Consider the following 14,199-nt stretch of genomic DNA (forward strand, 5'->3'; position numbering starts at 1 on the left):
GTCATGAATATTCACCTAATTGTCCATGTTGCCCCAGGAAACAAGACCGGTAGTTTTGGAAATGCTTTCAACTTGACACTCTAACGAGATCCCTTAAATGAATTTTCTGGCTCAGATCTTTGTCATTCTTTGTCATGAGTTTTAAATTGTTTTTATTGATTTGAGAGAGACAGACAGATATGGATTTATTGTTGCACTCATTTATGCGTTTATCAGTTGATTCTTGTATGTTCCCTGACCAGGAATCGAACCACAACACTGGAGTATGGGGATGATGCTCTAACCTACTGAGCTACCCGGCCAGGGGACCCGAAGGGTTTTTTTGGTTTTGTTTTAAGATTATTTATTTATATTGAGAGAGGGGGGAAGGGAGGGAGAGAAACATCAGTGTGTGGTTGCCTCTTACTCTCCCTCTGCTGGGAACCCAGGCATGTGTCCTGACTGGGAATCGAACTGGCAACCCTTTGGTTCGCAGGCTGACAGACACTCAGTCCTCTGAGCCACAGCAACCAGGGCTGAAGGGTCTTTGAATGGCGGTTCCACTATACAGCCATGATTGAATTATTGGCCTTGGTGATGAACTCAGTCCCCATCCACTCTGACCTCGCCCCTCCCCTGACGTTGCTCGGGGGCAGTTGCTGAAAGCTCTGAGTTTCTTCTATTCCAGCTTTGCTCTTTTGAATGACCATCCCGTATCGTGAAGCTACCTAGGGGCCACCAAGCAACCTTGTTAGAACAAAAGATGCTTCTCTCTTCCTGTCGCTCTCTCTTCCTGTCGCTCTCTCTTCCTGTCTCTTCAGCCACACTGACCGACTTTCTAGTGCAGACCTGCAGCGAGGTCAGAATTTCAGCGCTCCTCTGGGAAAAAGATGTGGCCACTAGGGGGCAGTGGCGCACAACTTTTAGTCCTTCAGCAGTTTTCCAAGGCTTTTTTGTCAATTCTGTTCCCTCTACCTAGAGGACACCCTTCCAGCCCTTCACCTAGTTCAAGTCTGCCCAACTTCCAAGTCTCACATCACTTCTTCAGCCAAGCCGTCCGAGAGCTCGCTCATAAGATCAACTCCTTCAATCATGGGCTTTCTCCTCTTTTTTTTAATCAAAATTTTAGTAAATTGAATTCAACAATATCTGAAACAGTTAACATTTTAGAATGCGATTCACTAAGAAANACCTTGGTAGAACGAAAGATGCTTCTCTCTTCCTGTCTCTTCAGCCACACTGACCGACTTTCTAGTGCAGACCTGCAGCGAGGTCAGAATTTCAGCGCTCCTCTGGGAAAAAGATGTGGCCACTAGGGGGCAGTGGCGCACAACTTTTAGTCCTTCAGCAGTTTTCCAAGGCTTTTTTTGTCAATTCTGTTCCCTCTACCTAGAGGACACCCTTCCAGCCCTTCACCTAGTTCAAGTCTGCCCAACTTCCAAGTCTCACATCACTTCTTCAGCCAAGCCGTCCGAGAGCTCACTCATAAGATCAACTCCTTCAATCATGGGCTTTCTCCTCTTTTTTTTAATCAAAATTTTAGTAAATTGAATTCAACAATATCTGAAGCAGTTAACATTTTAGAATGCGATTCACTAAGAAACATCATGAACATCTCAACAGAGGCAGTGAGAATATTTAGCAGACCCCAACATCCATGCATAACAAAAATTCTCAGCAAACTGGGAATAGAAAGGAATAGCGTCAACCTGATTTGTAAAAATCTGCGAGAAAACTACATCAAGCAAGCATGACAGCGCTATTTTTCTGTGGTTAGAAACAAAACAGGTTGCCTTTAGCACTTTTATTCAGCGTTGTCCTGGAGGTTTGTTGTTGTGGCGGACATAGCTAACGGTGTCCCAGCATTCAAATTTGCCCCTCCCTTTAAGTAATAGAAAACGCCTTCCCCTATTTGGAAGGCCACATACTAGAGTCCATATTTCCACAGCCACTTTTGTTGCCATACCTGCCCATGAGCTGGGTTCTGGCCCATGGGTATGTGAGCAGAAGACAGGTTCAAATTCTGGGTCCTATTCTTAAACAATGTTGTGAGCCCCTGGCATATGGGGCCCTTAAACTAACGTGCAACGAGTGGGTGAATGACGACTTGGTGGCGGGGGGGGGGGGGGGGGGGGGGGGGGGGGGGGGGGGGGGGGGGGAGGTACAGGACAAAAGTGGAAGTCCCAAGGGTGAGGGTGCCTGGGTTTCCAACAAGCTATCACAAACGAAGTGGCCTGAAGTAACGTGAATGTTTTATCTTTCCGTTCTGGTGGTAAGAAGTCCCAAATGGGTTGGCAGGCTGGGTTCTTTCGGAGGCTCCGGGGAAAACCCAGTTCCTTGCCTTTTTCAGCTTCCAGAACCACCTGTATCCCTTGGCCTGTGACCCTGCACCACGCTGACCTCACCTTCCATCTTTCTTTCTCTAATTTTAATTTTTAACTTTTACATTGATTTTAGAGAGAGGGTAAAGGAGGGAGGTTGGGATGGTGGTGGGGAGAAAGAGAGAGAGAAAGCTATCAATCGGCTGCCTCTAGTATGCGCCCTGACCAGGAATCAAACCTGCAACCTTTTGGTGCATGGGATGGTGCTCCAACCAACTGAGCCACCTGGCCAGGGCTTTCTCTAATTTTTAAATTAATTTCACTAAATGTATAGGGGGTGGCATTGGTTGATAACATTCTATGGGTTTCAAGTGTACAGCTGTGTAACACATCACCTGGATATTGTATGGCGTGCTGACCACCCAAAGTCAGGCCTCCTCCATCACCCTATATTTGGCCCCCTTCGCCCTTTTCTACCTCGCCCCACGCCCCCTTCTCCTCCGGTCACCGCCACACTGTTGCCCGTGTGTCAGAGTTGTTGTTTGTGTGCGTCGTTGGCTGGTTTGTGGCTCTCTGTTTTCATCGCATATCCCACACATGAGTGAAACCCTGTGGCTCTTGGCTTTTCCCATCGTGTTTACGTTGCTAAGCATGATGTTCTCAAGATCCGTCCATGGTGTCTTCCCTGACTCTGACCTTTGTGCCTCCCTCTTACAGGGACCCTTGCGATTACACTGAACCACCCAAATAATCCAGGATGTTCTCCCCATCTCATGACTTTTTTAAGCCTCACCTGAGGATATACTGATTGATTGATTGATTGATTGATTTAGAGAGAGTGAGAAAAAGAAACATTAGTCCGTTGCCCCCTGTACACACCCCAGCCAGGGACAGAACTTGCAACCTAGGTATGTGCCCTGACTGGGAATCGAACCTGAAACCTTTTGGTGTGTGGGATGATGCTCCGACCAACTGAGGCACCTGGCCAGGGCATGATTCTTAATTCCATCATATCTGTGAAGTCCCTTAGCCCTGGATAACACTCACAGGTTCTGGGAGTTGAGACATCACATGTTCAGGAGAACCACTGTTCCGCATTCTGCCCACCATTGAAGGGCAAGAGTGTGGAGCCTGCTTTGTGATCCTCAGCATGGGGAGCTCACAGAGTCGCACGGACAGTGCTGGCTGAGACCTGTGGGGATGTAGGCCCTGGGGATGCAGAGATAAAACAGCCCGGTCCCTCGGGAGGAGCTTGTGGCCTGGTCCAGGAGAGAGACAATGCACTAAGTACCCAGTTGGAGCGCGATGAGGCATTAAGGAAGCACAGGTGGATCGGGCAAGAGTTTGCAGGGATAACAGAATCTCACCTGAGACCTGAAGCGTGAGCAGTTAGCCAGGCAAGAGGGAGTAGAAAGCGGAGGCCAAGGCCCTGGCTGGGTAGCTCCGTCAGAGCATCATCCTGTTACCCCAAGATTGTGGGTTCAATCCCCAGTCAGGGGGCACGTACAAGAAGCAACCAATGAGTGCATGAGTAAGTGGAACAGCAAGTCAATGTTTCTCTCTCTCCTCCCCCACCCCATCCCCTCAAGTCAATTTTTAAAAATGTTTAATGAAAGCAGAGACCATGTCAGCTGTATCACAGCCTCATTGGGGCTTCTTGGGAACTCCAAGCCTTTTTGTGTGACAAATGAAAGGAACTGCCTTTGCAGTTGTTACATGTTTAAACATTCCCCTGTCTCTTCCTCATTTAAAAGTGAAAGTGATCGAGGTTCGATTCCCAGTCAGGGCACATGCCTGGGTTGCAGGCCAGTTCCCGGCAGGGGATGCACGAGAGGCAACCACACGTTGAAGTTTCTCTTCCTCTCTTTGTCCTTCCTTTCTCCTCTCTCTAAAAGTAAATAAATAAACAAAGTCTTTTTCAAAATAAAAGAAGTTGTATGTTTAAAAAAAGTGAAAGTGAAACCAGAGACATGGGAATAAAGAACAAACTGACAGTGACCAGAGACCAGAGGGGAGGGGGGAGGGGAACAACGGGGCAGGGAAGAAGGGCGAGGGTCTAGTCAAGAATGTGGACAAAGTCAGCGGGGGAGGGGAGGACTGAATGTGGGAGGGGGGAGGGTTAGGGCAGGGAGAAGTAATGGGGGGACAATAGGGACAACTGTAATTGAACAACAATAAAAAGAAAATAAAAGTGAAAGTGAGTGAGGAAACTCATGCTGGTAAAATCCAGACGTCTTGATTCCACAGACTGGAAGAGGCCGTGGTGGTGCTTTGTTGGGGTTTTTTAAAAGAGGAAGCCACAGGGGAGGGGGAGGGGGGAGAAACCCAACGGTCTAACCTCTCAGACTCTAACCCCAGGTTCCGGGGTAAACTCTCAGAGGGCTGTGGTGGTGGAGAATTCGAAACAAAGTGCGGAACGCACGGCCAACGTGAGTGGTGTGGAGACGTGGCCAGTGGTGGAAAGTTCAGTTCTTGCTATGACTTCTAGTCACTCCATAAGCATTCACTGAACCCCTGGTCTTGTGCTCGTCACTAGGAAACTGCTATTTTTGAGACATTGGATAGATCAATATACATGGGTCAGTTGATGGACGTCGAATACGTAAGTCAGTGGCTGAGGGGATAAAGGCATTGATTCATTAATGAATGAAGTGGGGAGTGGATGCTGGGTCGTGGGAATGAATGCATGAGGAGTGTGTGAAGGAGTAAATGGGTGACCGAGCCAGTGAGTGAATACGTGGAGTCAAGTTGAAGTGCAAACTCGACTTGGCAGCCCCACAGCCAGGTCTGGTTCCGTCTATATAACCTGGATCCCTGCCTCTCCCTGGATCTCCCACAGGTACATGTTCAGCCAAGGGGGGCTGCCCTGGCTGTGCCCCGGCGGCACTGTGAGCAACCCCAGAGACGCCCCACTCGGAGTCTCTCCCCTCGTCTCCTCGAGTCAGTGAGCCCCGGCGGCTAATCCGACGTCGGAATTCAGTTCCGCTGAAATTCACATCCTAGTCTCGCCCACTGAAGAGAAGTCGGTGTGGGGATAACGTCATTTTATACCATTTATTCACATTATAAAATGCCCAATTAAAAAAATCTTCACCCAAGGACGTATTTATTGATTTTAGAGCGAGAAGAAGGGAGCAAGAGAGAGAAACAGCGGTCGGTTGCCTCCCGCACACACCCGACCGGGGACAGAAGGCAAAACCTGAGTATGTGCCCTGACCAGGAATCCACCGGCAACCTTCCGACTCACTGAGCCACCCGGCCAGGGCTCTGCTAGGTCTGTCTTGGCTTTACTTTGGGGGAAGGTTTGAAGAGGCAGTGAGGGGTTTCCATGGCGACCAGGTGGCAGGTCATGAAGGTCAGTAAGTTGCTTACAAGGCGAACTGGAGCACCGTGAGATGGGAAAAAGAGGGACACTCCCTTCAAGTCCCGAGACTCTGACCGAACCACGTTACATCGTTGCTAACGTTTATTGAGCATTTACTACGGGTCAGTCACTATTTGAAACGCTTCTCTATCATGTCCACTTAACCCTACGAAAACCCTAAGAAGTGGGCACGCACAACGCACCCGTTTTACGGCTCCGACCAGGGAGGCTTGGGGAAGGTCACTTTCCTCATGCCGCACGTGGGTGAGCAGCAGCCCTGGGATTCGAACCCGGGGGGTTCCTGCTAGGAAGCCTGAACCCCGGAGCGGGCTTCCCCCAGATCCGGGAGGTCCTGGGGAATTAACCCAGAGGAAGGGACAGCGCAGGACCCAGGGTGTCGCTACAATACTTAGGAAGCTCGGCCCAGCCAGGAGGAAGGGCTGCGGGGCTCCTGGAAGGGCCAGGCCCACCCAGGCCACCCTGCTGCTTCCCGGCCTCTCCGGGAAGTCGTCTGGGCGGCAGGCTTCGGATCCAGTCCTCTAGCCTCGGAGTTGGGCGTGACGCCAGCTGCGCCGGTCCCAAAAGACCAGCGAGGCCAGGGAGACGAGGACGAGGCCGGCCAGCCCCAGGCGGACCAGGTTGCCCCGGGTGTAGTCGACGGAGCTGGAGCCTGTGGAACGAAGGGGGCCAGCAAGGCAGGCCGGCGGTCGGTCAGCACCCCCCGCCCAGGTCTTTCGCTCCGCCCCCTGGATCCCTAACGTCCAGGGTGAGTTGGGGACACAGCTCGCTCTGAGTTCAGAGGAGTCGATGGGGAAGGCGGGGGGCATGCAGGGGCGCGGGACCTCGGCTTCTGGGTCTGAGAGGAAGGGGCTGGGGCCCCGGACTCCCGGGTCCCAGGGGTGGAGGGGCTGGGTGGGCGGCCCCTTACCGCCGTCGTCGCCGTCGGGGCTGAGGACCAGCTGCTCGCTGCGCTCCGACAGCACGTAGGGCGCCGCGAGCGTGTGGTAGTAGCAGGTGTAGGTCCCCGGGGCGCGCGCGCGGGGCAGCGGGAAGTCGGCCCAGGGCTGCGCGGCCTCCAGGTACTGCAGCGGCGCCGCCTCGCCCACGCGGTACAGCACGAAGCTCATGTTGCGCACGCGGCCCGCGCAGCGCAGGCTCACGGTGTCGCCAGGCGCCTCCGCCGGCCCGGGGAGCGCCACCAGCGACGGGCGCGGCAGCCGGACTGCGAGTGGGAGGAAGGGGACCGGCGTGGGCGCCGCCCTGCGCCTCCGTGTCCTCGCTCTCCCTCCCTGTGAGTCCCTTTTCCCCTCCGCGCCCGTGCCTAAAATTCCCTGTCTCTGTTTCATCTGCCCGCTCCCATAGTTTCACACTCTCTGGATCTGAAAGTCCCCTGATCTCTCTTCCTGTCTTTGGGTGCCTCTTCCAGGGTTCGCCAACCTGAGCCCCAGTGACATTTTGGATAAAAGTCTGCATCATTCTTTGTTGCGCGGGGTGAAGGAAGGGCTGTCCTGAGCAGGACGCAACCCCCTGGTTGAGAATCACCTCTGTCTGTCCGTGTCTGTCTGTCTGTCTCTGTCTCCTTGGTGTCATCGTACAAGCCTGTCTCAGTCCCTCCTGCCCTTTCCTCATCCCACTCCCGTGTCCCGTCTTCTCCCCTGCCCCCAGGACCTCACCTGTCACCAGCAGTTCCAAGGCATCGCTGGGCTGGGACCAGACACCCCGTGCCCACGGCTGACTGTTGTAACGGCAATGGTAACTGCCCGCCTGGGCCTCAGTCACCTCCTCCAGGAGGAACTCCGCCAGCTGCCCGAACACTTCCTGGGACAACACAGGGGCGGTGTCTCCGCACTTGAAGAGTACAAACCTCCAGGCGGGTCGGGGCGCCTGACATGTCAAGGTCACATTGACCCCGGGGCTCACAACGGCAGCAGGCTGAGCCCGCAGCCATGGCTTGGGGTGCGAGGGTGGGGGCTCTGAATGAACGGGTGTCCTGGGTCCTCGGGCTTCCTGGGTGCCTGTAGACATGAAGGGGAAGCTGGGGTGAGGGAAGAGCCACCCGGGACAGTCACTGTCCCTTTCTCGGCCTCAGTTCCCTCTCTGTGAAATGGGTAGGTGCTGGATGGATCCTCAGTGGACTTGTCAAAACTAGCTGCCAACCACTGGAGCAAGGCGTGAACTCCTGAGCTTTTTTTAGACCTGATGTCCAGGGATTAGGTCCCAGGAATCGGTGAGTGTCAATTGCTCTCTAAAGGATTTATAACATATTTCAGTAGTCACCAAACTTGCTATCTATTTTGGGTATGTGTGTGTGTGGGGGGGGAGATGTTGGATTTCTACCTCAGACCCTTTCCAAAAACAAGTTCCCAATGAATAAAAGACCTACATGAATTTTTTAACAACAGAAGTATTATAAGAAAATATCTTTGTCTCAGGGATAGAGAAAGCTATCTTAAAATATAAACCAAAAATTCAGAAGGGACAAGGTTGGTAAATTTGACCCCTTCAACATTTTCTGGTTGCGTCTGAGGAAACAAAACAAAACAAGTAAACGACAACACTGGCTGAAATCACTGACTTGTAAATCACATACATTTAGAGTAAATCCAAGGGCCCACCCAGCTCAACTCGGGGCAGAGCATGTGACCAGGCAATTCACAGAACAGGAAGTCCAATTGACCAGAACACACTTGGAAGTGGTTGGAAGGATTACTCAACCATTGTAGTAATCGCTTAAGAAAAAACAACAGCAAGGTGTTGACTCTCAGACTGTCAACATGAAAAGGATGGTTAATACTTCGTTTGAGTGAAGATGCAGTAGACACTTAGGCTATACTTGACTGTGCCTTTCAAGAAGGCAGTCTGTCGGTTTCTACCAAGATACACAAAGGACATGACCAACATCCCAATAACTCCATGGCTGCACCTGGATAAACACACGTACAAGTGCACAAAAAGTTCAGCCAGGCTGGTGTGGCTCAGTGGATGGAGTGAGCACCAGTCGGCAAACCAAAAGGTCACTTCCAAGTTCAATTCCAAGTCAGGGCACATGCCCCGGCTGCAGGCCGGGTTCTCAGTTAGGCATGCGTGAGAGGCAACCAATCTGTGTTTCTCTTATACGTCAGTGTTTCTCTCCCTCCTGTCTCCCTCCCTTCCACTCTAAAAATAAATAAATAAAATCTTTTAAAAAATGTTGCTACAGAAGCACTAAATATACAAAAGAAAGGAGGGAGGGAAACCAATTAGAATCCAGCCATACAATGGCAAATGCTAGACAGCAGCTTAAAAGGGGGAAAAAAAGGTACAGCTAGCTAGATGATATAGAAATATCTCCAACAGAGATTGTAAAGTGGAAAATATAAAATGCAGAAAGAAGAAGAACAACAACAACATGCAGAACAATGTGAGTCACGAAATAGCGACTTTGCCTTGGCAAGGAAACCAAGAAGTATATAAATACATGTATGTGTTGGAATGCTTGGAAATTTTTTGTAAGGATTCAGAAAAGTTAAAGAAGAAATGAGTCAGGGGAAGAGAGAGGCTGTTATATGTCCTTCCATAATGATTGAATTTTGTAAACTATGAGTATATATTAGTTTGATCACTTGAACATAGTAATTTAAAACAAATTGATAACTTAGGTGTTAATGGTTCACTAGGTGGTTCTTATTTGGAGTTGGAGGGTAGTGGGGGGAAGGGGAGGTTTGAGAGAAAGAGGTGATCTCACTATCAGAAAATCTGAAAAACAAAACCAAAAAACACAGGCCTAATCCGGGATGGGGGACCCTACTTTCCAAATGAGGGAATAATTAGCATTGCCCGATATCCTGTCTTTGAGCTCTATGCTATCAAGTTCTGAGCCCAGAGTTTTACGCGTGTGATTTTATGAAATCCTCCCAACAGCCCATTGCACACAGGAGACTGAGTCTTTGCATGCAGTGGCTTGTTCAAGGTCATAAACGAATCAGACAGTGAAAGTGGGGTTCCTGTTTAGGTCTCTTTAGCCCCAGAGTTCATGGTCTTCGCTACCCACCTATACTGGTCACTAAAGGGAGTGAGAATGGACAGAAAGAAGTAAAGGAGGGGAAGAGGGAAATAAGGAAATCTGGAGCGAGGGTGGGCACCAAAAACAAAATCTGAGTAGATGGAAAAGGGGTGTCAGCAACATGCAGGGAATGGAAGCGGAGTGTACTTACCCGTCCAAGTGGAGCCTGTGTGACACAGGGGACCTGTAGAAGGTTGGGGAGGCTTGATCTTGTCAAAGCCCTAGACTGCTCCCAGCCCCATGTCATTGGCAACCCCAGGAATCTAAGTCCCCAGGCCCTCTCTCCTCCAGGAAACAGGAATCTTGGCTGCACTTCCTCCTTTCTTGCCAGCCATAAATCTGGACTTCCAATCCCCACCTACTTAGGAAGCCAGAACCAAGGAAGGCTGGACCAAGGACCCGGTTGCCTCTATACTCTAGAGTCCAGGCCTTTGGACTCCACCCTTCCCAGGAGACGTTCATCTGAGCCTGCAGTTTCTCCTCTCTGGCTTCAGGACTTTGGGTCCCAGCTCCCTCCTTTCCCAGGGACCCAGGTATCCTGGCTTCCATCTCCCCACCCACATCAGAATCTGGGAATTGACACTCCCTGTCTGCAAGAGTTCAGGTCTCTAGTCCTCTCCTGCCTTAGGAGCTGGAGAATTCTACCCCCAACTTCCTCTTCTTGCAGGAACCTGGGGATTCAGGGCCCCCGTGTCCTCTTGCTTTAAGACTCAGGGGGGTCTGGGCCCCTGTCCTGTCCCTTTATTCTAGTCTAGGGTTCCGAACCCTCAGCTAATGCTGCCTAATCACCGTGCACCTGCCCTCAGGGAGACTCAGCAGTCCTGCCCTTTGCTCGCACTCCCCCCCCTCTAGGTTTCTGGGACCCCAGAGTCTGTCTTTCTGAACTCCAGCCCAGCCAGGGGCCCAAAGAGAGGGTGTGGGGGGGCTCACAGAGGGTCAGCAGCTGCAGGATCAGCACCAGGGCCATGGTGGGCAGGTCTGGCTGAGGGCAGAGCGGCAGCCAGCACTCAGCCCTGTTCTCTCAACTCCCAGGAAGTGAGGCAACATCAGAAAATCGGAGTCAGGTCTGTTCAGGGAGGGAGTAAGACGGGGGGGGGGGCGCGGGTGGCTGGAGGACTGTGTCACAGCCCCATGGTGCTGTGGGAAAAGTTGGAGTTGGGGCAGTCATAACCCGTGGTGTTCATCAATTAAACTTTAAAAACACTTAGCACCTGTTATGTATCAGACCCCGCTGCGCGATTCTGGGGCACACAGAGGAGTCCGACCTCATTACTGCCCTCCAGCAGCTTCCAGTCTGATGGAGGGACAGATGCGGACCAAGTCAGTTTTAAAAATAAGTGATGTGCTTGGAAAGCCTTATGCTGAGTGAAATAAGCCAGGTGTTGAAAGACAAATACCTTCTATGATCTCACCTTCAACAGGAAGCTAAACAACAAAACAAACAAGCAAGCAAAATAAAAACAAAGACACTGAAATAGAGAACAGGGACGGTGACCAGAGGAGAGAGGGGAGGGAATTTCAGGGCAAAAAGGGGAAGGATTTATAGGAACTAGTATAAAAGACACATGGACAACACCTAAGGGGGGTGGAAATGGGAGGGAGGTGGGGGGCACAGGGTGGGGGGGGGGCTGAGATGGGAGTAAAAGACAGAAAACTGTACTTGAACAATAATTAAATTAAAAAATGACCATGGCTGGTGTAGCTCAGTGGATTGAGAGTGGGCCTGCGAAGCAGAGGATCGCGGTTCGATTCCCAGTCAGGGCACATGCCTGAGTTGCAGGCCAATTCCCAGCAGGGACCAGTTCCCAGCAGAGGACACATGAGAAGCAACCATATATTGTTTCTCTCCCTTTCTCCTTCCCTTCCCTTCTAAAGATAAATAAATAAAATCTTTAAAAAATGGTCCATCTTAAAAAAAATAAATTAATTAAAAAATGAAAAAAAATAAGTGATGTGCGCTATAATGGAGGTCCCATAAGGCACTGTGAGAGTCCACAGACAATGAGAGTTAGAGCTTAAGGGCGAGCTGATTTCGAGCTGAGACCTCAGATGACAGCTCCGTCATTCGTCCTCTCTCAGCCTCTGCTTCCCCATATGTAAAATGGGCTTTCATAAGTGAACCACGAAATGAAGACTGTTGCATCCCGCCTTAAGTGAGTTGCAGCAGGAGGCCTGGGCAGTAGAAGTTATTCGTCCAGAGCGATTTCTAGGCAGAGAGAGCAGAGGGCGGCAGCAGGTGTGCCGAGGCGGGCTCGCACTAAAAGCAAGAACACTGCCTTCTGTCCCGCCGCCGCCGCCAAGAACTTCGGTTCTGCGCTAGTGCGCAAGCGCGGACTCAGCGGAGCCTCCGGCGCCGGGACTACAATTCCCAGTGTGCCCCGCGTTGACGCCGCAGCCGCTGCCGCCGAGACCAAGATGGCAGGGAGTAAGTTCGGGTACCTGCGGCGCATGGGATGTGGGTTGAACCCGGGCGGAGCGGGGCTAGAGCACGGCGGTACTCCCGTGGAGGCGGCAGGGTTGGGGCGGAAGGGGGGCGCCGAGGTCACGAGAGGGCTCCTCCAGGGCGCTGGTGGAGGAGCCCTCCACAGAGTTGCTCTCCAGAGGGTTAGAGGTCACCAGGGGCATTCCCTGTTGGAATGATCTTCCCCACCCACCTCCCCAGGACTCGCCGCCTTCCTCAAGAATGCCTGGGCCAAGGAGCCGGTGCTGGTCGCGTCCTTCACCATCGGGGGCCTCGGTGCGTGAGCGCGAACGTGCATCCCAACCGGCGTCCCAGCTTTACCTCCCCACCCGCCCCAAAGGTCTCGTCTACCCCCTCAGTGGCGTTCCGTCCTTTCCCCGAAGGCCCCCTGGCCGCTTTCTACGTTCTGTGTCGACACCCCCACGATGTCCCCTGGCCTGCCCCATTCCTGATATGACCCCTTCAACAGCCCCATTCCTCCCCACCCCAAGAGGTCCCTAATGCTCCTCTAGAAGAGGATCTCAACCCTGGCTGTGCATTAAAACACCTAAGCGATAAATAACAGTAATAAATGTCCGCATCGCTCCCACTTTAACCATCACAATCTGCCAGCCGCTAATGTGCGACCTAACCGAGAGCCTCTGCTCCCGGACTGGATTACTCATGCACGTGCGTTGCGGTCACTTGGTTGTGTGTGTGTGTGTGTGTGTGTGTGTGTGTGGTGGGGGGGTGTATGCTTGTTAAAATGCAGGCTCTGATTCCGCAGGGTTGGGCGGGGCCTGGGATACAGTATTTCTGACAAGTCCCCAGGTCTTGTGAACACCACTGGTCTGCAGGTCATTGGGTTAGGTTCTTAGGAGACAGTGGTCCCATAGGCCACCCTGGCCACGGAGCCCTATACAATGTAGGGCTCTACACCCAATACAATGTAGACACTGGACTTCAAAGACTTAATATGACAAAAAGTATGTAAAACGTCTCCATTTGTCTCATGGTGTGTTGAAACGATGTTTCGGATATACCAGCTTAAATACATTTAAAAAATTAACCGGTATGTTTTAACTGTAATGTGGCAATTAGGAAATGTAAAATTACATGGGTGGCTCTTATATTTGTCAGTGGTGGCCTAGATTGTTCCTATGTATGCCCTGCCCTGCCCCCCAGGACGCCTGGCTCCCACCCTAGACGGACTGTTCTTGTACAAGCCCTCTTCCTCAGTTTGTTCACGATTCCCCCAGAATATTTTCCAGGACACCCCCCCCACGCTAGAGTGCTCAGTGACCACCTCGACACTCCAGTGCACTCGTCCCATACCTACCCCCACTTCCCTCTTCGGTGCCCTCTAGGTCCCACGTATCTTTTAAGTTTTGGCTCCCAGGGCTATCTCCAAAAAAAAAATTATAAAATTTTCTGATAAATGGGGATCCTAAGGTGACAGGGGGCTTTGCAAAGCAGAGGCACCTCCTGGAGGTGTAGTACCTCCTGCTTCCCTCCCCACCCCCCCCTCATGCACTCAGCTTCCAAAGTTCACCTTCTGCCCCACCCCCTTCCAGAGCCACCTTCCCCGGGTCTCACCCCTGTCTCTCCACAGCTATAATCCTGCCCATCTTCAGCCCCTACACCAAGTATGCCGCCATGATCAACAAGGTCACACCCTACACCTACCCAGGTGAGTGGGGATTGTATCAGTCTCTTTGGTTTTTCCAAGTCTCTAGGTCTGTCTGTCTCCTCGATTGTCTCCGCATCCCTGGCCCTTCCTCCCCTCTTCTCTCTCCCTGGAGTCCCAGTTCCCTCTTAGAATGTAAAGCGACAGACCAGCCTTCTTCAGGGCCCCTGGAGATCTGCCGGTCTCAGCGGCCCACCTCCTGTCCCACAGTGCCCGTCCGAGATGATGGGAACATGCCCGACGTGCCCAGCCACCCCCAGGACCCCCAGGGCCCCAGCCTGGAGTGGCTGAAGAAACTGTGAACACCTCCATTGACCGGAAGGACATCCCCTCCCCTCCCCTAATAAAGATGTGAAAACCGACCCC

At 51.9% G+C, this 14,199-nt stretch overlaps 2 protein-coding genes across 2 annotated transcripts; one reads left to right on the plus strand and one right to left on the minus strand.

The window, feature by feature from the left end:
• Positions 1 to 5,517: 5,517 nt before the first annotated feature.
• On the minus strand, positions 5,518 to 10,761 carry OSCAR (osteoclast associated Ig-like receptor). The gene is made up of 5 exons (XM_037069120.1): positions 10,637 to 10,761; positions 9,858 to 9,890; positions 7,338 to 7,679; positions 6,593 to 6,886; positions 5,518 to 6,334 (listed from the first exon to the last, which is right to left on the minus strand). Exons 1-5 carry the CDS (start codon positions 10,671 to 10,673, stop codon positions 6,204 to 6,206), a joined length of 837 nt encoding a protein of 278 aa, XP_036925015.1. The 5' UTR covers positions 10,674 to 10,761; the 3' UTR covers positions 5,518 to 6,203.
• Positions 10,762 to 12,039: 1,278 nt separating this feature from the next.
• Positions 12,040 to 14,195, plus strand: NDUFA3 (NADH:ubiquinone oxidoreductase subunit A3). The gene is made up of 4 exons (XM_037069094.1): positions 12,040 to 12,131; positions 12,369 to 12,443; positions 13,759 to 13,836; positions 14,044 to 14,195. Exons 1-4 carry the CDS (start codon positions 12,122 to 12,124, stop codon positions 14,133 to 14,135), a joined length of 255 nt encoding a protein of 84 aa, XP_036924989.1. The 5' UTR covers positions 12,040 to 12,121; the 3' UTR covers positions 14,136 to 14,195.
• Positions 14,196 to 14,199: the final 4 nt, after the last annotated feature.

This window comes from Sturnira hondurensis, unplaced genomic scaffold (genome assembly GCF_014824575.4).
Source record: "Sturnira hondurensis isolate 20B ecotype Veracruz unplaced genomic scaffold, ASM1482457v3 Scaffold0018437, whole genome shotgun sequence".
Taxonomy (NCBI): domain Eukaryota; kingdom Metazoa; phylum Chordata; class Mammalia; order Chiroptera; family Phyllostomidae; genus Sturnira; species Sturnira hondurensis.

What these genes read in the sequence shown, in the direction of transcription:
- OSCAR (XM_037069120.1), bottom strand. Translation starts at nt 10,673, where the DNA reads ATGGCCCTGGTGCTGATCCTGCAGCTGCTGACCCTCT. An exon ending in CTTGGAACTGCTGGTGACAG is followed by an intron (nt 6,887 to 7,337) that starts GTGAGGTCCTGG and finishes TCCCACTCGCAG; the next exon opens with TCCGGCTGCCGCGCCCGTCG. An exon ending in CCCCGACGGCGACGACGGCG is followed by an intron (nt 6,335 to 6,592) that starts GTAAGGGGCCGC and finishes TTCGTTCCACAG; the next exon opens with GCTCCAGCTCCGTCGACTAC.
- NDUFA3 (XM_037069094.1), top strand. An exon ending in CTTCACCATCGGGGGCCTCG is followed by an intron (nt 12,444 to 13,758) that starts GTGCGTGAGCGC and finishes GTCTCTCCACAG; the next exon opens with CTATAATCCTGCCCATCTTC. An exon ending in CACACCCTACACCTACCCAG is followed by an intron (nt 13,837 to 14,043) that starts GTGAGTGGGGAT and finishes CCTGTCCCACAG; the next exon opens with TGCCCGTCCGAGATGATGGG.